The sequence below is a fragment of the Semicossyphus pulcher genome, unplaced genomic scaffold (assembly GCF_022749685.1).
Source record: "Semicossyphus pulcher isolate SPU_LCO1_2020_fin unplaced genomic scaffold, fSemPul1.0.p SCAF_16, whole genome shotgun sequence".
NCBI classification, from domain to species: Eukaryota; Metazoa; Chordata; class Actinopteri; order Labriformes; family Labridae; genus Semicossyphus; species Semicossyphus pulcher.
In genome coordinates this window covers 4,371,219-4,396,096 of record NW_027211670.1, presented here as the reverse complement: position 1 = coordinate 4,396,096, position 24,878 = coordinate 4,371,219, and the positions used below count along the sequence as shown (strand labels likewise).

Sequence of the window (24,878 nt, the reverse complement as noted above, 5' to 3'; positions counted from 1 at the left end):
ACTGCAACATTGTGATAAGTGAACCTGCTCTTCAGAAAGATTACCCTCCACAATAATTCAATACAGTGACAGTTTGATAATAGGGATTCTCTAATGGCAGAGGTGTGCATCAAAAGTGTAACACACAACCACCTTATTGAGCATTTAGAAAAGTATTTAAATATAAAAATTGTTTATTACATATTATCACACCGCTGTCTTAAATGCTTGATTCTCATTGGTTAGTTACGACATTCCGAGGTCTGCTATTTCTCGTTGCTCTGAAGAGCAGACCGTTGCTATGGATGTGGCTCTAATTGCACAATCCAGAAGACTAACTGTAATCATATTAATCCGCAGAAAGAAGTCCGGTAAATCTGACATCGGTCTGTTTACAGAGGGGAAAAAAGAAAAGCAACAGCGGAGAAAAACCAATAAAGGTTAAAAGACCTACAACAGAGATATCTACAAAACTGAAGACGGCACAGGAAGTACACATTAAAGAGAACACAGTGTGGGATACGGCGGTGTTTATAGACGGCGTATGGAAAAGACAGAAAGACAGAAAACCTTCATCAGGTGCTGCGCTGATTCCTGCGGTCCCGTTCACAGTGTCTTACTTCACCATCAGAAGAAATGTTTCCATTTAATGTAACTAGCTTAGCACATTTTAATGTGATTAATAACATCCAGCTTAGCTCATTTTTAGAAGGCTAAAGAGCACTGCTATGGACGCAGCTCTCACTGCTATTTTTAAACGGAAAACAGAAATATAATTGATTTTAAATTAATATTAATATATATTTTGTGTCAAATAATTGACTTCTTAAGTAAAAAGCTGTGTAATAAGCGGGATAATGTATAGGGAGCAGATTGTTATAGTGCAGGAACCTCTTCAGGGTGAGCAGGACCTCAACGGGTTCCATTCTGCCATAACAGCGTTTTTCTGCATTTCCTGTAATTACTTCACAATAAAAGAAACCTTGTGTTTCACCAGTTTGATACTTTTAATGTGAAGGAGCAGTAGTAGCAAAGTGAGGCCACGATCAATGAGAGCAATTTAAATCATGTATGTATATATAAAATCTTACGGATTGTAACTTTAATTTATTTCTCAACAATGACATTCCATAAACCACATGTGCCTGGTGTATAACCACTGTCAAAAACTAATATAATGGAGAGTTGATGTCAGTCAGAAGGAGGGTTATCCAGCTTCTGCTCCTCACTGTGGTGTCCTTTTCCTGAGCTCTGTAGCTCGGTGCATGCTGACCCACACCGCCTGTGGCGTCAGTTTAACATGCAGAACAGCAGCTCTCCAAACGCCCACCACCAATGAATCATACACACTCTTACACACACACGCAAACGCACACACACACAACATTTAATCTCATCCACATAGCCGACAGCTCGTTAATTTTACACTCCATAAAGGCGTGAAGAGCATTGCATCAATACTGAACACAATCACTTTGCTGAGACCAGCAGATAAAACACACACACACACTCACACACACAGAAGTAAATACAATAGTTAATCATCATAAATAGTGTGTGCTGCGTGTCATAAATCCTCCCGATTGTAAGTGCGTACAGTATGTTCACCTGCAGTCTGGTTACGCTGTCACTGTAATAACATATCAGGAACTACATGTAGCACAGTTTCTACTTTGTAGAGCTGAAGCAGCTGAGGTGAAGCAGAACGACTGAAGGAAACATACAGAAACACTTCCTGCTCAGAAACTCAAGTTGATCAGGTCGTCACAGAGAGCACAGCCTGTGAAACTAAACGACACTACTGCTATGAGGAAGCAAAAAGATGCATGCACCCTTCTCGCACAAATTAATAGATATTTCCTTCCCATAATTACTAAAGGATACAAGGAAATATTGGTTATATAGGTCCTTATATAGAGTCATTTTAATGTGTATAATCATCTTTGATGGTGTGACAAATGTGACAGTGTCTTATTAAGGTTGTCCTGCTTTGTGTTTGAAGTGATGAACGGCATTCTTCTTAAAGACGTTCTTTGATTTGGTGTTTTGACATGTTGGGAAAACCCCTGACCTCCGACACTTTAACATAGTTGGGATTCCATGTTTACCGCTGACATAATGCTACTAAGTACACTAAGATCTGTTGCAATAATTTTAACAGGTGAACACTGGCTGCAAGTTGAGTTACTCGGGTCTGATGAGTAGATCAAATCCACCTGAGTGACGTCTTAACATATTCTTTGATGCAAAAGATACTCAAAGGAACTCAAGGAAAGGCAAGTACCGTGTCTTTCACATGCTAGTTAACACTGTTGTGACCAAGCCATCTTTGCTCAAGTCCCAAGTAGCAAAGATGACCGAGTCTCAAGTCATTTTGTCCAAGTCTCAAGCAAGTCTTGAGTCATTCTTTCTTGGGCAAGTCAAGTCAAATCAAGTCACAGGTTATGTCAAGTCAAGTCAAGTCTTTAGTTAAGGCAAGTCAAGTCACTCTTTTTTACCCAAGATCCAGCACTCTTACCTGTAGTATCCGGTCTTTATAAAGAGAAAAGATAAGGTATTAGTAGCTCGTGTAATAATTATATGACAGTCAATTGTATCTGTGTTATCTTGGCACAGATGCAGCCATGATGATGGTCTGCTCTGAGACGGTATTGAGTAGTAACGAGTACGACTGATGAGGCTTCTCTTTGGGGGAAAAACATCAGGTAGCGGGGGGCATTGATGTTGCGTGTTGCCATAGCGAGGAGTTTGACTGACAGCCAGTCCTCCAATCATGACAATCACATACGGGGAGCTTTTTTAGTTGTCCAATCATGATTTCCAGTTTGCGCTGCGTACATACTTGATAGTTAGACAGAAACAATATTGTTTTTTATCATTTTATATTTAACAGCAAATATTCAAACTTATGAACATGCAAGTCATCCGAGTCATCATGTCTCAAGTCAAGTCAAGTCTCAAGTCATTAACCTGCAAGTCCAAGTTGAGTCTCGTCATTTATTTTTTATCAAGTCAAGTCGCAAGTCATCAAAACTAAAGGAAAGTGTGATTCGAGTCGACTCAAGTCCAAGTCACCAAGTCTCAAGTCCACATCTCTGCAAATTGTACTTTAAATTCAAGGAAATGTGCTTAATTATGAGATAAGATCAATATCTATGTCATATCTGTGCGTGGAATCAGGAAGTGTTTCGTTAACTATTTAGCATTATGACTGGAGGCAGGAGGAAAAGGTGAAAAACGGGGGTCTGAAGTGAAAAAAATGTCTTGTTCATGTAACTTTTAAGCGAAAAGTGAAAATCATGAACATGGGAATCTTATATATAGGGCTGCTTGCTTTTGTCCAGTGTGCACTAGCTAATCTAAGCTAACAGTGCCCTGACTTCAGCTCTGCACTTCACACACAGACATGAGGCTGTCAATCCGCTCATCCAACTCTGCGGGAAAAAACTAAATTTCCAAAGACTGTGTTTGAAAATTGATCAACAAAAAAAACAGAGCGAGAGTTTGAGAGCTTGATGGAGGGCCTTGGGATTTGATTGAAAACCTACAGTTGACAGAATCATGAGAGAATTGACCTTCTCTCACTGCTCTCTGTTCCTCAAAGGCATCTCAGTAGCCGTCACTGCCAATGATTCATTGGCTCACAAAGTGATAACAATATACGCACGCGCACACACACACAAATGTATGGCCGAGCCAAGCTGCGTGCGTCCCCTCAGAAGGTCAGGGTATGGAAAGATGCAAGGTGACACCTCCTGACACAGACCCCGCCCCCTCCTCACAGCTCTGCAGCCCCTGCTCACAAAGGAGCCGGACAATGAGGAGGACGATGAGGCACAGATACACACACAGGTCCCAGAATGACACCCAATCAGAAGCCACGCTCGGCTCACATCGACATGCTCTCATGTCTCAGGTTAATGCCGTGCTGAAATCCCATCCACTCCATTACAAAGTGAGGCAGATGTCAGCAGCTGTGCACGGAGCTGCTCGTTTTCCTGCTGATAGCCACGCCAGCAGAATGTAACTCTATTGATTTGCTATAGCAGGAACTGTAGGCTATTAAAAAGGAGAGAAAATATCTACGGCCCTGTGGAAAGGCCAGCACGCAAAATAACACCAGTTGGATGTAAACACTTGATATGCAATGTGATCTCTGCAAGTTGCTGATGAAGAGTCCACTAGTGAAGGAGAGGGAGAGCTGCCTGAGTGCACCAACAAATGCTCCTCCTCCACAGACTGAATAATAAAGTCACACTGTTGTATTTCAAACACCTCTCAGCTTGTGTCTGGTACTCTGCTCTGTTCTTTACTGGCCAAACACTTTGCAATTTGCAGAGGGAGCATACGCCTGAATGCAGACTCAGGTGCTCATCCCTACCATTGTTACATAATCCAGAAACTAGTCCCCACCCAATTTTCCACCTTCTTCTGCCCCCCTGTTTAACTTCCTCCTTCACCCCCTCTTGTACCCTCCGCAGGGTTTCCTCTTTCCCCTCACCTCTTATTTTCCTCCCTCGTCTCTCCATCCACTCTGCCGTGTCTGCTGTGTCCCTCCGTTCCCCTCTGATCTACTCCCCCTCCTCCCCCTCCATCAAATGGTAGTATGTATCTGCTCGCCCACTGCTGTCGGCTAGGGCGGCGCTTTGAACCCGAGGATGAAAGCGCTGATCCTGTAATGAGAATCCTAATGCTGAGAAACTGTTTGGCTCTAACACGCACACATAGACACACACAGACAGATACACACACACGCACACACACTCTCCGGCTTTGAAAAAGTGAATTTTACAGTGCTTCTCTGCTCACAGCTCGGTTGCATGTCTAATGCGAGCTATTTTGAAATTCTGCTGCCGCATGAAAGTTGAGTTAAAGTGGTTATGTAATTTCAAAGTATCACTCTCTTTTTTCGCAGATGGATTGCATGCATACGTTAAGAGCCGAGAACTGGCCTTTTTTACAGAAGTAAACAACTGTCATGGATGTTAGCTGTGTTGTAAACTAGTAAACACTGAAGTCACACTTATTAGGCATGATCCAAATCCGCTTACATCAAAGATTCTATGAATTTGGACTTGAGCACGGCCATACATCCAGAACATACGGGCCAGATGCAAAAGGATTGTAGATTGTGAGTCATCCTCCATTAAAAAAACTGTGTTTAATTAACTATAGAACACCACATTTCCCCATGAATGACAACTCTTTCAAGGTACCATTCTTCGTTTATTATTATATTCTGTAAATTGTAATGCTGATATCTGCAAAAAGGATTATGTCCCTGCAGTAAGTCAAACCGTTTACTCAGCAACTTTTTCGTCCAACTTTGATTTGTGCCAGCTGTAAAACAAAATAGAAGTTTGGTTTGTACAGAAGAGTATTAGGGTCAAAAAAATATTTAGAAGACCTTTTTGCACATAACATTTTAAGAATTATAAGTTCTTGTAATTGATGATTATATCTCAGATGTACGTCGCTTTGGACAAAAGCGTCTGCTAAATGAAATTGTCACATTTTAACATTGTGTATCATTTCAATGTTAAAGCTATCATCTCAAAGATCTCAGTTTCATTCTCTTTGGCGCCACCTATGGCGATAAACAGTAATAGATATCCACAGATATCCAAACAGTGTTGCATGTTTCATTTATCTTCATTTATTTATTGATTGAATTAGGAAAGTGCACATTAATCAACCTATGAGCAATATGCTTCAAAGTAAATATGACGGAATTAGCACAATAGCTAAATTTAATCTATAGTCCTAAGGCTTAAAAAATCACATACAACACATTTTACAATTACAGGACACCTCATGAGACGGCCCACTGGACGGCACACAATTTTCCATATAGGATGGTCACATTTGTTACATGACAAATAACATACCCACATACACTAAGTTGGTTAAAATGCAAGATGTTCCCAATACCCCCAGGAACGGGCAAGAGAGGAAGGGACAGATGTTATGCATGAGTGCATGACTGGTTAGTTTTTATCCAATCTTTGAGTGTTTTTTTTAAAGGTTAAGTTGTCGCAGTCTCTGATACGTGCTGGGAATTTGTTCCAGGAGTGTGTGCCTCCAACAGATACCACCATTTGACTAAATTTAGTTCTACGCCTCTAAGTCTCCTCGAGTTTGTGCTCTGGTATTTATGGTATTGTTAATTTTTTTTTTGTATAAAATCATTTAATGGTGGGGGGGCAAGCCCATTTAAGACTTTAAAAACAAAGACAAACATCCATGAAAGTTTGGAAACTGTCAAAGTCTAAAATATTATACTTACTTATGATGTTGCAATAATGGAAATTAAAAGGTTTCCTGTGCAGAATTATGACACGCATGTGTGACGTCCACAGTTGGCTCCCGTTGTAATGGTTTATTTAACTGCTGGCTGATGGAAAACGCGTCACTAGCTGGGCACCGTTTGTGATTTTTTTCCCCAAAGTCTCAACAGACACCCAGTCCGTAATTCTGCAAACGCAAAGGCGTTCATCAGTGGGCCATAGGCTCATTCACCATTGTGTTACCTCATTCGGTGATAGATAGAGACTGAACAGACACTTATTTAAATGTAAATCTTCGAGATTATCACTTTAAGTTTTGACGTAACTTTCAGAATGTAAAAATGCTTGGCATTAATACTCCTCCATACATTTGCCATTATTGTGCATTTCATTTTCATTATCACCATTTATGCTGTGCTTACTGACTTTCTCTAACCTCCATATAAAGTGGCTTGGATGACCTATCTATACTTTTGACTTCTTTTTGCCCCATCAGACCCCATTTTAGCTATTTCCATTGGTGCAGATTAAATTTGTGCTTTAGTTCTGTGGCAATTGTGAGCACCCAAGATCATTTAAGCAGAATGGTAAAGCTGCCTGATGAAGATGAATTAAGGAAAAAACACGAGTTTTAATTGTTGACCTACCGTGTGTGCATTCCTATGATTAATTTCATAGGTGTCGTCTGACAGTCCCCTCCTGGTTTGGATCATTTAGTGTTGGTGATATAGAGTCTGTCATTTTGGATGACTTTGTAAATGTCAAAGCAATGAGGAAGCGTTAGTTAATGGACGAAAAGAGTTGCCAGACATAAAATACCTGAAAGTGATTAAGTTTCTCCTCAAAACATAATTGACAAAATAAATTAGTAGTGAACAATCGTTCTTTCTGTCAGACAGGGTTGTGTGACGATGCAGGCTATAATCATTCACTGTTCATACTTACACCGACGAAAAAGGAATGCACTATAATTCACACACAACAATTTGGATAATGTTACTTGCACAAGATTACTTTGGCATTACCAAAAATTTTAACCCCTTTGTGACTCATTGAACATGTCTACATTTGAATGTATTGACTCTACCGTCATTGCAGAGCCTCGTTTACGGCCCATAATCTGTAACTCTGCAGCCTAATAACAGGAATGACAGACGCAATATAACCTTTACAGCTCTTTATTATGCTAAGTATCTGACAGTGAACTGGGCAGAGGCATACAGTATTAGGCACAGCGGTTTCGATGATAACAATACAACACGGGCTCTCAGTCACCACCAGTGTTGTGGAGCTGTGTTGAGCTGAAGCAGATGCTTCTTCACATTTGAAGTAGAGCTCTTCATAGCTGACGAGCACTCATCCTCCAAGCACAACTTACATTTCACCGTCATGTCTTTCTTGTCCCTTTCGCCCAAAAGTTCAAAATAATGGGAATATTTCCACGAAGTAAACGTTGTCCTGTCTGCCATCTCGCGAGTTGAATTAGCTAGCTCTGCACTGGCACAACCTTAACTTCTGCTGGTACGCAGCTACCTGCCAAGAAGTAGGAGATGCTGTAGGAGAAACACTGCTTCCTTTTTGTGTGGTGACAAAAGGGAATACAGCAATCTTTTTTTTTGTAACGGATTACTTTTTATGAAAAAGTAACTAAATAACGGATTACTTGTATTGCAGAACTAACGCGTTGCATTACTCATTACAACAAAAAAGTAATCTGAGTACTCAAATGGATTACTTTGTAATACGTTGCCTTCAACACTAAAGGCCAATACAGTCCATTAATGATTGCAGACAACACAGGGCACCCAGCCAGGAGAGTGTGGTTCAAGTCCTGTTTAAAGCAAAAAGTTGACAAACCATGAAGTGTCATTTAAAGTTATCCACAGGTTTTCCAAAATCTAGCCAGACTGTTTCACATTAAGCACATGTTAGAAGGAAAGGAAACACTTGCTAAAGGTAAGCCTACACTGACCCAACCATGTGCCAGAAAGGAAGACAACAGACCACAATAGCAGTTAAAGGATACCTTGATACAATCTCCTAACAGATCCTATACTATGCTTCAGTATGACAGGAAGAAGCAGGCTCTGACAATTTTGTTCGTATTTGACATGTTGGACATTTGTCTGACAGCAACAAAGTTTGCATTACTTTCCTTTAAGTTTGAGGATGCTTTGGGTGATGAGGTGGATGTTTTCACTGATAAACTGCTCGACCTAACATTAGATAATGATATGACAGCTTTAGCATGTAGGCGTCATATAAACTAACGTGAATACAACACTACAAAAAAAAACAATCTCACGACCCATGGTGATGTCATTGTGTTGCCAGATCTCAGCGCTTACTTTGCATGCACAGTGTTATCCAAGCTGATCATTATGAAAATTAGATCCATGTTGTAATTAACTGGAATTAACCTTTACATCAGCACACAGCCGCACTTGTTGCACTCCAGACAAGCGTTTCTGAGCAGCACCACTTCTGTCATCCCATCTCCCTCCTTTACAACAACCTCCCTTGTAGTTTTCAGTGGCAGTCAAACATTGTGTTATTGCTGAAAGGTTCTAATCCAATCCACGTGAGAGGAGGAGGGAGTGTTGCCCTTGAATGCGTGTCATCCTTTGAGTATGTCAAACAATTGCCTTTCAGGAATCACAAGAATGCAGAAGCACAAAATAGGATGAGAGTTACTATAACCTGTGCACTTAGAGTCAAGGAGTTCACGTCATTGTCGGGCCAACAAAGTATAAAGTGGAAAGTATACAGTTTGAATGTCAGTCTGTGTGTTTTTCAATTCCTGTCAGATAAGATGGATTAAGTGAAATTCCTTTGCAGGGCTTTAAAAGCTCAGCCACAGTCCAACATGATGTATTGAATGTGACAACAATGTTAAATATGAGAAATCACATGACAGCTAAATAGTAGAATGTTTTTATCAGGGCTACAAGTCTGAGAAGACATCAGATAACTGGATATTGCAGAAAGGAGTTGGAGAAGTGGAATGAAAGCTGTATCGACCCGCAGAGCAAAGATCTGAGGCTGATGTTACTCCAGTCGACAGATTTCCCAGCAGCACTTGCTCTTGAGAAGTCCTAAAATCGGTGAATCTTTCCATTCCACCTTGACCTTTCGCTGAATACCGTGTAGCGCATCAGGATGCCATTTGCTCTCTTGGCTAGTGAAATATTTAAACCGTGGGAGAGGGCTGCTTAGAGTGCGGTGCTGATTCCTCACCACTGTCTTCTCTGAGAGAAATATAACCGAGGCAGCAGCCGACGGCGCCGCTTCTATTTTGATATGAGCCATAAATGAAACATTGCTGTGGGGCGATGGAGCCTGGACAAACATGGACAAACAAGCAGCATTTGGTTAAGTCTATTCATGTATCATTTACGGCCTCTGCAATGAAAACTCAAACAACCCTACCTGCTCTTCTCCAAGAAAACACAGTCTGAAGCAGCTTTCACATCTGTTCCCCGCATATCTCACCTCCTAATCACTCCTCATTCCATCGACCATTTAGATCATAATGAGGACCGGAGAAGCACAGGCAGAGGAGTAATGATGGATGCTTTTACTAATAGTCCTCAGAGCAACTGACTGACCACACTTACACTGGCCACCATTTATCAGAGAGAGGGATTCTCTGGCCGTGAGTCATCTTAGGGTGGTTCCCTCTCTGTGCAGATGCATACTTATGTCACATACAGAAACACACAGCAAGCAACACACAATACAGATATTCCTCCGCCCCTTCCTGACTCATACGAGAGGCGATCCCACAGGCTACAGACTGAATCACTGTGACTTAGCACTAACAACAACAGTCACTCTGTTGTCGTTTCAGATGTTACTGTAACAATGTTCAGATATGCAGTTCAACAGGTCGGTACGGTTTCTTCGCTAGCGTCTTTGATAAATCAAATCCTCAATCTTCATCCTCTTAACCATTACTTCATTAAAGTTCTAATCTTGAAGATCTCATTTGTTGTTCTCTTTAGCGGCACCTACGGCGATAAACGGTAATTGCGATAAACGGTAATACACTTCCAGAGAGTGTTGCAGGTGTAACATTGACGGTTGGCTCCGGTTGTAACAGTTGTAACTTTTGATTTTCCTGGCTGACGGTCGCTTTCCTTTTTAGACAATTAGCCTTCATCTGAGCATCAAATTTGTTTCTTTCATTTATTTTTGTTGTATCTGTAGTCATCGATCTTTTCTTTGTTTGTTCAGCCATAGTAGATTACTGTTTACTTGCAACACTTGCAGAGACCGGAAAAGCAGCCGCTTAGCTCCACCTATACCTTCTCTGGCAGACCAGACTACAGCAATGGTCTATTCACCTGCCTCCCAAAATCAGCTGTCCATGCATCTACAATTCATTCAAAATCCGGCTGCATGAATTCTCACCAGAACTAAAAAGTTTGAACACATCACGCCTGTTCTTAGATCCCTCCACTGGCTCCCCGTCAATACCAGAATAGATTTTAAAATTCTCCTACTTGTGTTCAAAGCTTTAAATGGCCTTGCTCCTCAGTATAAAACAGACATGCTAATCAGCTACAATCCAGCTAGAACTCTTAGGTCCACAGGCAGCGGTCTTTTGACTATCCCACGTTCAAATTCCAAAGCAGGGGAGGCTGCACTGCACACCTGTACAGTTTTTAATCACACCTGTTGCACATATTTTGTACTATTTGTATCATGGGTATTGCTTTTATATTTTTATTCTTGTGTTAATTGTTCTGCACCAAAATCACCAAAATAAATTCCCTGTATGTGTAAACCTACTTGGCAATAAACACTGATTCTGATTCTGCTTTCAGTATTTATGCCCCAAGACAATGGAAGTCCCTGCCTGAGGACATAAGAGGTCCAACACTGAACATCTTAAAAGCAGATTAAAAACCATACTTTTTTCATCAGTTTATGGCTAGCACATTGTGTTGCCCTGTGAATGAAATGTGCTATATAAATAAAGTTTGACTTGACTTGACTTGATCAACCACTGCTGGCTGATGGAAAACGCGTCACTAACTGGCCGTCGCTTGTGATTTTTTCCGCAAAAGTTGCACCAGACAGCCAGTCTGTGATACTGCAAATGCGCATAAGTTTGGCTCACCAGCCTCTGTGCTCGACAGTAAGTAATGTTGGCCTAGGTTACTGAAGCTGGTACCTGGCACCCCATACACAACAACAACCTGTCTCTTAACCCCGTCTGCTGCTCAACTTTATTTGCAATAAATGCAGGAGTTTATTATCTGTAATTTATAGTCCAAAATCAAAATGTGCCAATGCTAACATCAGATTCTGCCCTAAACTCCCTATGAAAGGTACATTTATCTAATAACATGGCCACTGCCCTATACAAAACTTGTTTTTCTTTGTTCGTTTCTCCATGTTCTATGTATCTACAGATGAACAGACCTCGTTTGGAAGATTTTTTCCAAATGACCACAGCTGAGCGTGGGAAGTAGTCTGCTCCAGACACATATGGTGGAGCTTTGAAGGCTAACAGAGCCACTTCCTAGCTGTTTAATCAGTGAAATTCCTTTTAAAGTTTCAATGCTGCAATCTACAGTGGTATCATACTCCTGTGCTATCAGTCTCCTGATAGGACACACAATAGAGAGTCTGCACAGCAATAGCAGAGTTGCACGAAACATTAATGGTTTAAGTGTCTGGTCTTCTTTATATCCCCCACCCCTCCTTCCTTCTTCCCTGATTCTGCATCAATATTGCAATTTGTGAGTGAAAGTTAGCCTGGTCTTGGAGTGGCCAAAACAAATGTAGCCTTATCTCTATGGTGCAGAGGCGAGAGCAGTTACGCACAAACATCCACACACAGAGGCAGAGATTAGAGTGGAGACTGTGCCTGGGCTTCCTATTATTAGAGCAGAGGTTTATGGTCGGAGAGAGCTGCAGGGAATCACTGAGATTAAATTACACAGACGGGGAACATCAAATACAGGAGAAACTTCCCAGGCTCTGTAGAGAATGATGGGGTTTGGAGTAGTCGGGAGTAGAGAGGGAGAGATATTGAAGCGGTGGGAGAGAGAGATGTACAACACCAAAGCCATCTCTATCAAGTCCTCTACGCCCGGTTGTCCTCGGACACACACACCAAGCCTTACAGGAGTAATGTGGCCATAAAATCATACAAATGTGCTTCATCACAAGAGGACCTCTGTGAATATATAAAGGGATAGATACCATCCTATGTTGCCTACATAATGTACTTCCTGAGATATTTCTCTGAGGTTTGGAAAGGTCATTGGGCAGACAGTATATAGGAATTGGACGATGCTTCTCGTCCAAATATTCAAGATGATGACGTCCAAAATGCCAAACTTAAGGCATCAAAACAAACTAATGGGATATGTCAAGGTGGCAGGGGCGTTGCACACAGTTCAGGGCCCCGTACACAGGCGCTCTCTGTGGGCCCCTAACATTGACTGGCGTTCACAAATTCATTTTTGTGGGCCTTTCTCGCATGAGGACCATGTGTACTCGGCCTCTTTTCCCCCAGTCTAACGCCCCTGCACGATGGCTGTGTCCACTGCTTATGCACAGTTTTTGGGTGATTTTAAAGGTTCTGTTAAAAATCACAGGCACATCATATTCTTAGTTTTAGATTAATAGAAACAATAGAGATCAAACCATCTTTAACATTGAGCTGCAGACGTGCAGAAACTCACTCTGATTACCTGTACAGGAGCTCATACTTGATAGACCTTAAAGTGTTATCTCGGCCCTCTCACGTCATAACAACAATGAATTGCCTGAGCTGAATTCAACAGCTCCTTTCTGCTTCAGCAGGCCATTATCAGCATAAAAAGGTGAAGGAAGTGTGTTGTCATGGCTACATGGTTTGCCATTTATGTAGTCGGAAAAAACATCTGTGTATCACTCTCCTTTGTCTCTATCACTTTCCATGGAGCAGACCTGCCTGCTTTTCCGGCTTCTCTTCATGCCTCTGACTTGAGAGGGCAGCATACTCTACATAACTCTGAAACAGGACCCACCCAGGTTCCTCAAAAGGGCATTCATGCCTCTGCAGCTGTTACGTCAGCGCAGGTTATGATGCAGGTGCGAGGGGAAAGAATTGTTCCATGCCGTATTAGCATACAAGTAGTCCCTGCTGTGAAGTGAGGCACGGTTGGCTGATGGGAGGAGGAGGGAGGAGGGGTGGTGTGCGAGGCGAGGATTCTCCTAGGATGACGCAGGAACCCTGCAAGGTCTATTTTTAAACCTATTGAAGTGTGCAACACCCTTTCGGTACTGTAACCTTCAACTGCGCCTTCAAACCAAAACAAACAGACAGGAGAGGCAGAGGCGGAGAGAGAGAGCAATGGCAACAATACATTCCTGTCTTTCCTTTCCTCTCAGGCTTGTAGAGAAACAATGAAATATGGATTATGACTCCATATTGCTGAGATGTGGTGCTTTTAGGTTGAATGATTGTCTGGCTTGGAATAAGAATAGGGTTGAATGGATGATCCCTACTAAAATGACTTGGCAGCACTTGAAAGCAGCGCCTGACTGAGGTTCTGTCCTGGCCAAACGCAGAACAGCCTGTATTCATTAAAGTCTCAGCTCCGGGTTTATCAGCGAATAACACAGACTGGATGGGGCTTTTTTATATCCTCTTTATCTCCTCCTCTCTCTGTTTTTTTTTCTTTCAATCAAGTGAAATGTTGAGCTTCCCTGAAATTGCAGATGTGGTTCTCGCACGCGTGGCAGTTTCTCTGGACCATGAGCCTCCGAAATGTCCCCGCCGGACTGCACGTGCCAAACTCAATAACCAGGAACAGGTGCTAACCTCTCTTCCCACAGTATGTGAAGGCAACAGCCCTGATCAGCTGCTTAATATAGAACTGAGAGTGTTGATCAAGGTAAAAATCTATCACACCTACCTACATTGCTTAGGGGATGGAAAAGTATTCTTCTTCTCTGTTTTACAAAAAATTATGTCTGACTTCTACCTTACTGATCTTTACTCTTAATCTGTTATCACTGACGCTCCAAAAGACGTCAGATTACCCTCCCTGCTCCTCTCCTGTTCCCTGGCACTGTGCTGAAATACTTGGACCCATCTGTCCATGCTGGAAGCCTTGTGATACGCAGCACTGTGATAAATACACAGTTGAAATGTATCATCTACACTTTAGTATGACTCATTCTGGCTTGCCCTTTGCCTTGTAAATACTGTATTTACAACCCATCAGCCACTTGGATCTTAATATGTGTGATTGTTTAAACAAGTGAGAAAAGTCTGCCAATGTGGACGAGTAATTCAGCCTTATTCTTTCAGCAGTTTCACTTGCTGCACAAAAGGTTTAAATGTGAGAAGTTAGCCTTGTAGTAGCATGGTTAGAGTGCAATGTTGCAGATACCACCTGTCACTGTTTCTGTCTCTCAAAAAATCTCTCTAAAAATGCTCCAAAACTATTACAGCTATTAAAAAAGTGAAACATCTCACATCATTAGCGTTTGTTTTCATTGGTTCTTTAAGAAAAAAAAGATCAGCTTTTAAGACTTGATACGAGATGAAAAGACATTCCAATGGTATATTTATGAAAGCAAATAAATCCATGAGGATTTGAAACTTATAAGCGACTTAATACCTAATCTTGAAATTAGGTCAATGCTAAACTCTTGCAGAGTGCTAGATTACAAGATTGGTACCAGTTTAATGTCAGAACACAACAACCAACAGTTTAGTTAAGCTTATCATAAACACTGCTGGTTGGCCGAGCTTGGTCCAATTTCTTGTCTGTGAGAAGTCAACCAGCCGAGTCTCCAGGAAGTCACTGTTTCCGATCATGAAATAGCATTGCACAGAGATTACATTGTTAACTCACTTGTTTTTACACACTTTAATTTATTTTCAAGATTAAACAAACAAGACTCTTTTAACACGCTAACTAATGAGCTCTACAGTTGTTGGTAGATTTTGTAACCCTTTGACCCCAGAGCCAGGCTATCTGTGTCCCACTGTTTGCAGTCTTTGATAAGCCAAAGCCCAATTTGCACGAGACGAGCACCAGGGAAACTAAAGTGATCAGAAATGTACCCCAATCTGAGTTTTGTGCAGCACATTCTCACCAGATAAGCAAAGTCTGAAAAACATTAATCCTCTGATATAAAGTCAAGGCTCTGAGTAACATGAGCCTCATTGTTAGCCTACTATAGACTACCACATAATAACTGCTGAACATGTAGAGAGACATAAGTGTTTGTACTAGAAGCGTTGGGGCGGCTGTGGCTCAGTGGTAGAGTTGGTCGTCTGTCAATCGGAAGGTTGGGGGTTCGATCTTTCACTGCTACAGTCATATGTCAAAGCGTCCCTGGGCAAGACACTGAACCACAGATTGCTCCCGGTGGCACAGCCATCGGTTAGGAATGAGCATAGATCTGTTTGGAGATTGACACTTATGACTTGACCTGCAGAATGTGATATGTAGTGTAAAAGCAGTTTTGAGTGGTCACAAGACTAGAAAAGCGCTATGTAAGCACAGTCCATTTTACCATTTACCACATGCTGCCATCATCTGTCTGATCCTCCTTTGAGATTTGCTCTCTGATGAATTCTGAGAAAGAGGAAGCTTAAATCCATCAGGAGAGCAAAAGCTCCAAACATGATGAGATGGATGTTACGCGTGGCAGCATGCAACATTGTTGTATCTATCAACCAGCTCAACAACTATTATGTGGTAGTCTATTAATAGCGGCCTACGTTAGGGAATAAATGTTGCCTTCACATCATACATCGACTTTGCTTATCCTGTTTAAATGCCCTGTAAAAATCATATTTTTTTGGGTGGGGGGGGGGACTGATTCATACGTAGTATTGCCCAATATTTAAAAAAATGTATTCAAGCTTGTTTGCTTTGTTGCTTTGTGTAAGATGGGAATAAAGGCTGATAACACTCCCATAAGCCAGCTTCCTGTTATCATAGCTCAGGACAAAGAATGCACAAAAGTAAAAATGCTAGCCTGCCTCTGTCCATCTATCTACCGATCTTATTGTTTAACATCTGATCTGAGCCAGGCCAGCTCTTTCCCATTCTCAGTCTTTAAGCTAAGCTAAGCTAACCGGCTGCTAACTTTAGTTTTATATTTATATATGCCCACTTGTTCTCATTCCTTTCTTGACAATAAAGGGAATAATCAAACTCTTTGAAATGTCATACTGTTTCTTTAAATTGCTGAATTGCTTTTACATTCCAGAACTTAATGTTAAGTCACTTATAAAATATGAATTATCACTGTTTAGCTAGCCTCAAAGGTGCTGAAGGTGGAAAAGGCTACCTTTGAGACAGTGCCACATGTCTCAAGGTATAGCTTCATATTTCTTGTACAGACTAAAGGCCGATATGAATAACCTAATTTTACAAAAATGTCAAATTATACCGATAACTTCAACATTGTGATTAATAATAGCTATGTATTTATAACATTAGGGTTACCATGGCCTGCCTTTACTTCAATAGATGTTCTTTGCAGCTCACGTTACCATGCACAGAGTTCCTCTTAGCTGAAGAACACCCTTCAGAACAAACACAAGTCCTGTATGCTGAGTGCATAACACTGCAGGGCGTGTGAGAGATACAGTATGATAAGGACCTGCGTGTAATATATGAAGCTCATGTCAGGAATCTATCTCTCTGAAGCAGGGGGAGAGCACGCTCTGGAACAGACAAGATGGAGTCACAGCAAGGCAACACCCCACACCCTGGGAGTCTCCCAGATGGTGTGACACCAGACCATCTGTGGGCCTGTTTATCCCAGAGAGATGAGCTAGTCATGTGGAACTGTGTGTGAATAATTTTGAGTGTGTGTGTATGTGTGTGTGTGTGTTTTGAATATTGTTTTCCACCGGACTGCAAGGCTTGAAAGGCTTCACTCCATATTGAAAAGTGGCAAATTGGGCTGAGGACTAAAATAGTTTCTGTGGTACAGGCCGACCCAGTTAATTACAGCAGCACACACAATGGGAAATGGACTTTGGTTTCAATAGTTAAGAGCTCCTGAAATAGAACATTTGCACCTCAGAATATTAACTGACCACCAGAGCATACAGACACAACACTCACTACATAACACTATTATGCATCTTAATGAAGTCTTAGCAGTTAAACGATGTTGACAGACAACAACAAAAGGTGTGTTACCTGCAGAGAAACCAGTCACTTAAGCAAAGACTGCTCTCTATACACAAAGGCATTGATGTTACTCACAACATCAACGTGGAATGTTTTAAATAAAACTGAGTTAGAATCACAAACACTTTCCCATCTATTCCTCTGCATCTACTCCCCGAAGCACTGCAGGAATTAAATTGCAACGCTGGGGTTTCTGAGCAATTTATTTGCCACATTAATCTTAACTGAGATTTAAATTTCACCACCGCAAACACAATTCAGAATTAGACGTCTAAAACTTCATTTTAGCTTTCTACAAGCTGCAGTGCACACTGCAAAGGCTTTCTGAGTTTAAGTTCAAGTCAATACCTTACCCTTTTTGGCTTGTGCAACCGTCTCCTCTTAAATGGCTCCAGTTAAATGACTGTTTGAGACCTGCAAAAGAAAGCGGGTCTTAATAATAATAATAATACATTTTATTTGTATAGCGCTTTTCATGGTACTCAAAGTCACTTTACATTATTAAAAACAACTAAAGAAACAAAATAAGAAACAGGGGAAAAAAAGAAATGACTTAAGGATACAAAATATTGTTTTAATCAGAAACAGTAGTTAGCTACACCGCTCTCTTCACAGTCGCCAGATTCCAACTGATATTTTACTTCACAGGATTCAGGATTTGCTGGTTTACCACTGCCTGGATCCATTAGTTTGTTTGTGTCATTATTTGTTATGACACAAACTGGCATGACCATTTAAAAATACAAAATCACAAGAAAAACTCAACAAATCTCAGTTTTGGCAGCAGATTGTTCTGCAATGTAAAATTAATGTGTTTTTTTTCAATGGAGTCTGGTGGCTTTGAAGAGAGTGATATAAGGGCTGTGTAATGACAAATAAAAGCATCTTACACAAACAAAAAGTCTGTCTCTGCAGCGATCCTTCCCATAATGGTAAACGGAATAACAGTCTGAGCCTACGAAGGAGTATTAGGGCCACACTAAGAAGTTTGTTTTTAATAAAGTTGAAATGTCAGGAATACAGTCGAAATGTTGAGAATAAAGTCGAAATGTTGAGAATAAAAGACAAAGTACTATTTCAAGAAACTAGTCAAAATGTTGAGAATAAAGTCGAAATGTTGAGAATAAAGTCGAAATGTTGAGAAAAAAAGACAAAAAACTATTTCTAGAAACTAGTCAAAATGTTGAGAATGAAGTCGAAATGGCGGGAATAAAGTAGAGATGTTGAGAATAAAGTCGAAATGTCTGATATTTCTATATTATTTCATGGTATCATCATGCCTCATACATTAATGTGACAAGACTCTTTGAAGTGTACCAGGTTAAAGTGGAGCTACATTTAACTCGTGTTTATTCTGTACAGTAATTTAATGTGACATTGATTGATCAGGTCCCTGATGAACCTGAGGAGTTGACTTTAATCTCAACATTGTTTTCGACTTTAATCTCAAAATGCAATCTCAAAAAAAAAACTCCCTTCTCTTATTTTTGTTTTTCTTAATGTGGCTGTAATACTCCCTCGTATGAGCCCGTCAGTGGTAAAACAAGCACTGCTAGTGGACTCATTTCCATCAGGGGCATTTGACCTGCTGCCATTACAGCCGTTTGGAAGCTGCCGGCTAAAGCAATCTACATTTCATTTAAAACGTGTCAAAAAATAAAATATGTAAAATAATGTCATCATTTTTAATGTATGAAATATGTAAAGACAGGACCAAGATTAAAAAACACCTAAATTCCCCTTTAATAATCTCATGTCAATCATTTCACAAACTCAGATTCATCTTGTAACAAAGTTCCCAACCCCGAGGTTGAGACCTACTTGACAACGGAACTGGATAAAAAGTACGAACTAGCTTAATGTTGACGAGCTTTAATGGTCAAGTGTCTCTTACATGTTGATGTATCAGTGTTAGCCATCGAACAATAATATAAAATAAATAATGAGTTAAAATGGCAGGTTGAGTACCATTACTTTTAATATTTTAAGTACACTTATCTGATTTAATGCAGTATTTTTATGCAAGTATAGTATGGATTTAAGTGGTGGAGTATAGCATTTTACTTTGTTGCATTGTTTCATTTACATTTTACCTGAAGTAAAGGATCCGAGTTATTCTTCTCAAACCAAGAAACAGTATAACTGGACAGAAGGACAGTACATAACAACCCCATAAAGGCAACTTGTAAACACTCGTATAATGTGGTCATTTATGAGCATATAAAACAGGCTTTAGGTGTATTAAGGTTCAGCCATAACGACACTTCAGTGTTCATTAGTCTATGAGGAAGTGGAGAGCAGGAATCTTGAAAGCCATTTTCCTTCTCAGACCTCTGAGTCATACATGATTGCAAATGTGGTCATGTCTCTGGCAAGTAACGTGGTTGGAATTTGAATGTTTGGCTTGTTCTTAATGCGACTCTTCCTTCACATCCAAGACTGCAATAAAGCCAAGTGTGATCACAACGCTCTAGCATACTGTTACTGGTGTTTCAAGCCTATACAAACACTTTCCCAATTCAGCAGAAATTGATGAATCATAACGGATAATTAAACCTGAAATAATATTTTCTGTATGTTTCATTCATTTAAGGAAAACCTTTTATCAATAAATGTAAGTGCATTAAATTTGTTTGTCTAAAAGAAAGGCATTTTGTGTCGTGTGCTCCATTGATCAAAATGCCCACTGCTTATGATGTATGACTTGCCATATATTGTTTTCATGCATTTCAATGAAGAGAAAATAACTGCCAACAGAAACACAAACACGTATCCACCTTCAAAACAAACAAAGGCAGCAGCTTTAAGTGAAAGGCGATGGTTCATACTGCTACAATGAGTGTGACAGACCATAAATAGCTCTCCACCTGTCTTCACAGCCACAATGTCACATGGCTGCTCCTCCTGGTTACTGACATTAACCTCCACCTCCAATCCCTGAAGTGATCCAACGTTTACAGTTCATAAGCTACAGGCTTTGTGTTGCCACAGACAGATAGCACAGTCAAGCCTCCATTTTAACCTCAAGTTGCCCCTATGACACAAAGAGGCAACTCCTAGCATGTGACCATCAACACCATTATCTGCTCAGGCAGAGGATTGCCCAACAGCAAAGTCTGCTCCTGGTTAAATATTAAGAACAGAAGTCACTGTTATGTTTCAATAAAAATCCGCTTTCCACAGATCATGTTCAACTGTAGTTTATTTTATTAAAAAGACCAGGGTGCAAATATGAAATTAAAAAAAATAAAGACAAGCATATAATTTTTAAGCATTTAATACAAACTTAACAATATAAACTATTTCAGTCCCTCTTGACATGTAAGACACTGACTCAAAATACTTTGTTATACCGTATTTTTTATCAAGTATTGCACAATGTAGGTACAAAATTAATATTCATACGATTACATTTTGTCCATAGTATAGCAAAATCTTTTTAACCTCTTAACAGAAAATACAATTCATCTTTCAGAAAAAGCAAATATTCCTACACTTGAATTCCACCACTAAGGAATACTCTGTACACAATCTTCAGAATATTTGATGTATTTTTTTTTTTAAAGATGGATTTCTTTAACAATTATCTTTAAAAAAAGAAAAAATAAGGAAAAGCTGCTGCAGCCATCACAGATCACTGGAGTAGTAAAAAGATATAAATGCAACACCATGTCATAGAAACAATATATACTCTGATATCTTACAAACTCTGTACTAAATTAAATTATACAATTAGAAAAAGACCAAGTAACCCCACTTAGTAGTGCCAATTCATAAAAATCAGCCTTGTCTTACCACCTGTAAAATACTGTAAGAGGCCAAAACTTGAAGCTTGTATTTTTTTTTTTTTTTTTTTTAAGTTTTTGGAGAATTTTCTCAACATGGTAAAAAATTTTGTGCTTGGTTGGCAAAAAGGAAAAAGAAAAACAACGATGCATGTTGAATTGAAGTAACCAAGCTTGGATGTGTTTGTACAACAAGCTTTTAGTAGAAACAAACTCAAGGGGGCACAGTAAAAACACCCTTGGGCACATGCGCTTGACTGACTAGACTATATCCTTGAAAGTCCAGTTTCTAAGTGTGCGTTTTGTTTTTCCTTCTCTTTGAGCCACCATCATTCATAAATAACATCTTGATGATGAGTTTAGTTAGCCATGACTGGCTGGAATTGCTGGTTAGAATACTGCATGTTGCTCAGACTGAAATTGAGACCATCCATAAGGGACTTGTCATTGAGGCTTCCATAGGCCGCGAACATGTCAAAGGCATTGTTGTACTGCAGAGGACCGAGTCCCAAGGAGCCCTCCCCGGGGAACACGGCTCCAGGGCTGGCCTGGCCCTGCAGGCTGGGGAACACAAACTCCTTGGCGTTAGGGGAGAGAGCAGAGGCTTTCTGCTGCTGCTGCTGCTGCTGCTGCTGCTGCTGACCCAGGCCCAGCCCGTACAGTGAGTGCATGGAGGTGGAGATGGCTTTCTGCTTCAGCAGGGTGTTGACATTCAGACCCAGGTTATTGGTAGGGGAGGTGCGCGCCACCTTGCTACTACTGCTGCTGCTGTTGTTGTTGGCGTTGTTGCCGCGGCCGCTGCTTTTCATCTTAGTGGAGCCAAATTTGGTGGCAGCAAAGGTGGCAGTGGTGAAGGTTAAGGGCTGGGTGGAGCGCGGCATGAAGGAGGGGCTCACGGCAGCAGACTGCCCAAAAGGAGGGGAGGGCGAGCTGGACTCTGAGGATACCCCGACAGGGTCGCTGATTGGCATGAAGACCTGGGCCTCAGGATTAAAGCTGTTCTTGATCTCTTTGTCCAGCTCTGACCCATTCTCATTGTTATCATCCACATATAGCACCTTGACTGGTCCCTTCTCCCCAATCTGGTATGAAACCTCAAACGGGTCGATCCACACGCTAAGGTCCTGAGGGAGATTATTCCGGACGTCTTCGATGTCCAGCCCACTCTCTTTGGCTGCCTGCTCCACCACGGGGTCCACCTTCTCCCCTACATGGATGCACCTGAACCCTGAACCTTTGTATGGCTTATCCGGATACCAGTGGCCTTCATATTTTTTCTTCAGCTGCCTCTCAAGCTCTTCGCCGAAGATATTCACACGTCGTCGAGGGAGTTTGTTGTATAAATAGGAAATAATAAAGTTGAGTGCTACTTGAATTTCAAGCTGCATAGCTGCTTCAGTGGCGAGGGTGAGTCTTCTTCTGTCACAGAGTTGCTTTTTCTGAGTGTTGCAAAAACCTCCAAGGCAGCAGTGATCGGCGTAATGAAAAACTGATGGAGCGTTTGTTGCCAAAACGAATATCCTTCCTGCAGCAGGGTTAAGTTCAGGATCCTGAAACAGTGAAAAAGGGAGAAACATTAAGTATTATGAGTTGTTTGTAGTTTGTAGTTTGCGCAAAAAACATTTTAAATTCAACACCATGATATATTATCTATACAAGCTTCTTGTACTCCGCTTTCACCCTTCACTCCCCCCCCACCACCCCCTCATCACAGCAGTGCTCCATCTCAGCTGCACAATATCAACAGCTATAAATAAACAGAGGCCACTGACTCAGAGACGGTGTCAGCAGTGTGCGTTCCCCAGCGGTCTAGTGTGACAGAATACTCGAGCGTGGTTGACCTCTGCGGAGGGCGGTGGATCTGATAGCAGGTGTCAATAGTCAGAAGGATTTTCAATTGACTCATTTTGGCACGCGGACATGTCCAGGCAGAACTCCTGTCTCGTGTGTCGAAGTGGGAGTATGTTTTTAATCAGCCATCAAGGCAATTCTACAGCTTTCCCGTGCATCGTCCAAGCTACAGTAGATAGGAGAGCACGTACAAGCTTGCGACGAGAATTGCTGTTACATAATCCACATTCAAAGTCTAACCACGGCCATAAAGCTGGAGCAAAAGACACTTGCTTAATGGCATTACGACAGTGACAATAAATGCAAAAACCACTAGCTTTCCCGTCACGTTCGACGCTGATACAGCCCTCCAACTAGCATTAGCTGGCCAACTTAATGAAGGGTGTGAACAGAATTGTAGCAGGCTAGCTATCTGGACGCCAGATACGGTTAATGTTTAGCTCGACCAGCTGGTTATCAGTGTTTCCTCGCTGTGACATTGTGTACAGCAGGTAAATAAAATGTGGGCACGGACAGCAAGTGGCAGCTAGCGTAACTGTTAACATCGACAAAATAATTATATCCGCTCCAATCTGGACCTTGTTGACCGATTGCATGCTAAGTTAGGTAGCATTTAAATTAGCTATGTGGCTACAGCCTGAATATTTGTCTTAAGACCAACGATCAATAGCACTATTGCGTGTCAGTTTGAGAATAATTATGATATAACTATAAATCAATGCATTACTTTCTCATATAAAACGAATGTTATGTCGATATATATATATATTTACTTACATGGAAATTCACAGCAGGTCCTTCTTGCACGAGCCAAAGTCCGTCAAGCAAACGTTACGCTTGTACAGTCTCTCGTAAAGCTTTCTCGAGGAGATACAAAATGATGTTAGAATGCTCCAGGCGATTTTCCTTCTGTGGGGTATAGTTAAATTCCGATTCGTTGGTTACCAAGCTAACTCCCCACAGCCTGGGAGTTTTTACAACTCTGCCCTTTAAAACTTGGGCTGATTTGTTTATATAGTAGTCCTCCGCCACGGACATGGAGGAGGTGGTGATGCGGCTCGCAGAGGTCAACACCCAGTAACGTGTTTCTATTGGCCATACGCTGCGTCGTCATAAGCAACCATCCCAACCCCCCCTGCTATTGGATGATTTTGTGCTCAATCATACGCATGGTTCTATTTACGGTAGTGCTTTGCCTTTCATGTGCTGAGACCTATTTTATTCGAGCAGGTTTGACCGAAAGTATCTTTTAAAAGCCGTATTTGACAGAATAAGATTCTCTTTTAAAAAGTCTAGCACCCTCACACCAACCCGGTTAATTGGTTAATACTTAGATGGTGTTCATGTCTGTTTTATGTGATGCCAAGCCCTTTTAAAGGTCCTATGTACTCAGAGGTTGTGCTCCGTCGTGAATGTATGGCTATGGCTAAGGAGTTAATTATAATAATAATCTTATACAATCGCTCCTGCAAAAGAGAGTCACCACTAAATTGGAAGCACATTTAGCTCTGCTCTTACCACTACAGGGTTAAAAACAGAGCAAGATAGTCACTGTGGCGGAGGGACACGTATGACACTGCTTGTGTTCCCTGCTCCACACTAATGACATTTTGATGTTCCCTGAGCCAGCTGTAGCTGTGTATCTAAACAGCCTTTCCTGGCTGGGAGTGCTGTTTTATGATACAGCACAATTTCATCCACTTTTAAACAAAACAGATGGAATCTCATAATTGCCATCTGTGTAAATATTGACATTCTTGTCCCGCTGTGTACCTGTGATAAAATTCTCTTCATTATAAGGTCTG

General features: G+C 41.1%; 1 protein-coding gene across 1 annotated transcript; it reads right to left on the bottom strand.

The window, feature by feature from the left end:
- Positions 1-20,621: 20,621 nt before the first annotated feature.
- On the bottom strand, positions 20,622-24,045 carry LOC138593895 (protein Tob1-like). The gene is made up of 2 exons (XM_069664978.1): positions 23,851-24,045; positions 20,622-22,772 (listed from the first exon to the last, which is right to left on the bottom strand). The coding sequence occupies exon 2, from the start codon at positions 22,608-22,610 to the stop codon at positions 21,582-21,584; it is 1,029 nt and encodes a 342-aa protein (XP_069521079.1). The 5' UTR covers positions 22,611-22,772; positions 23,851-24,045; the 3' UTR covers positions 20,622-21,581.
- Between the last annotated feature and the right edge of the window lie 833 nt (positions 24,046-24,878).

Coding starts and splice junctions, on each gene's coding strand:
- LOC138593895 (XM_069664978.1), bottom strand. CDS start 22,610: ATGCAGCTTGAAATTCAAGTAGCACTCAACTTTATTATTTCCTATTTA.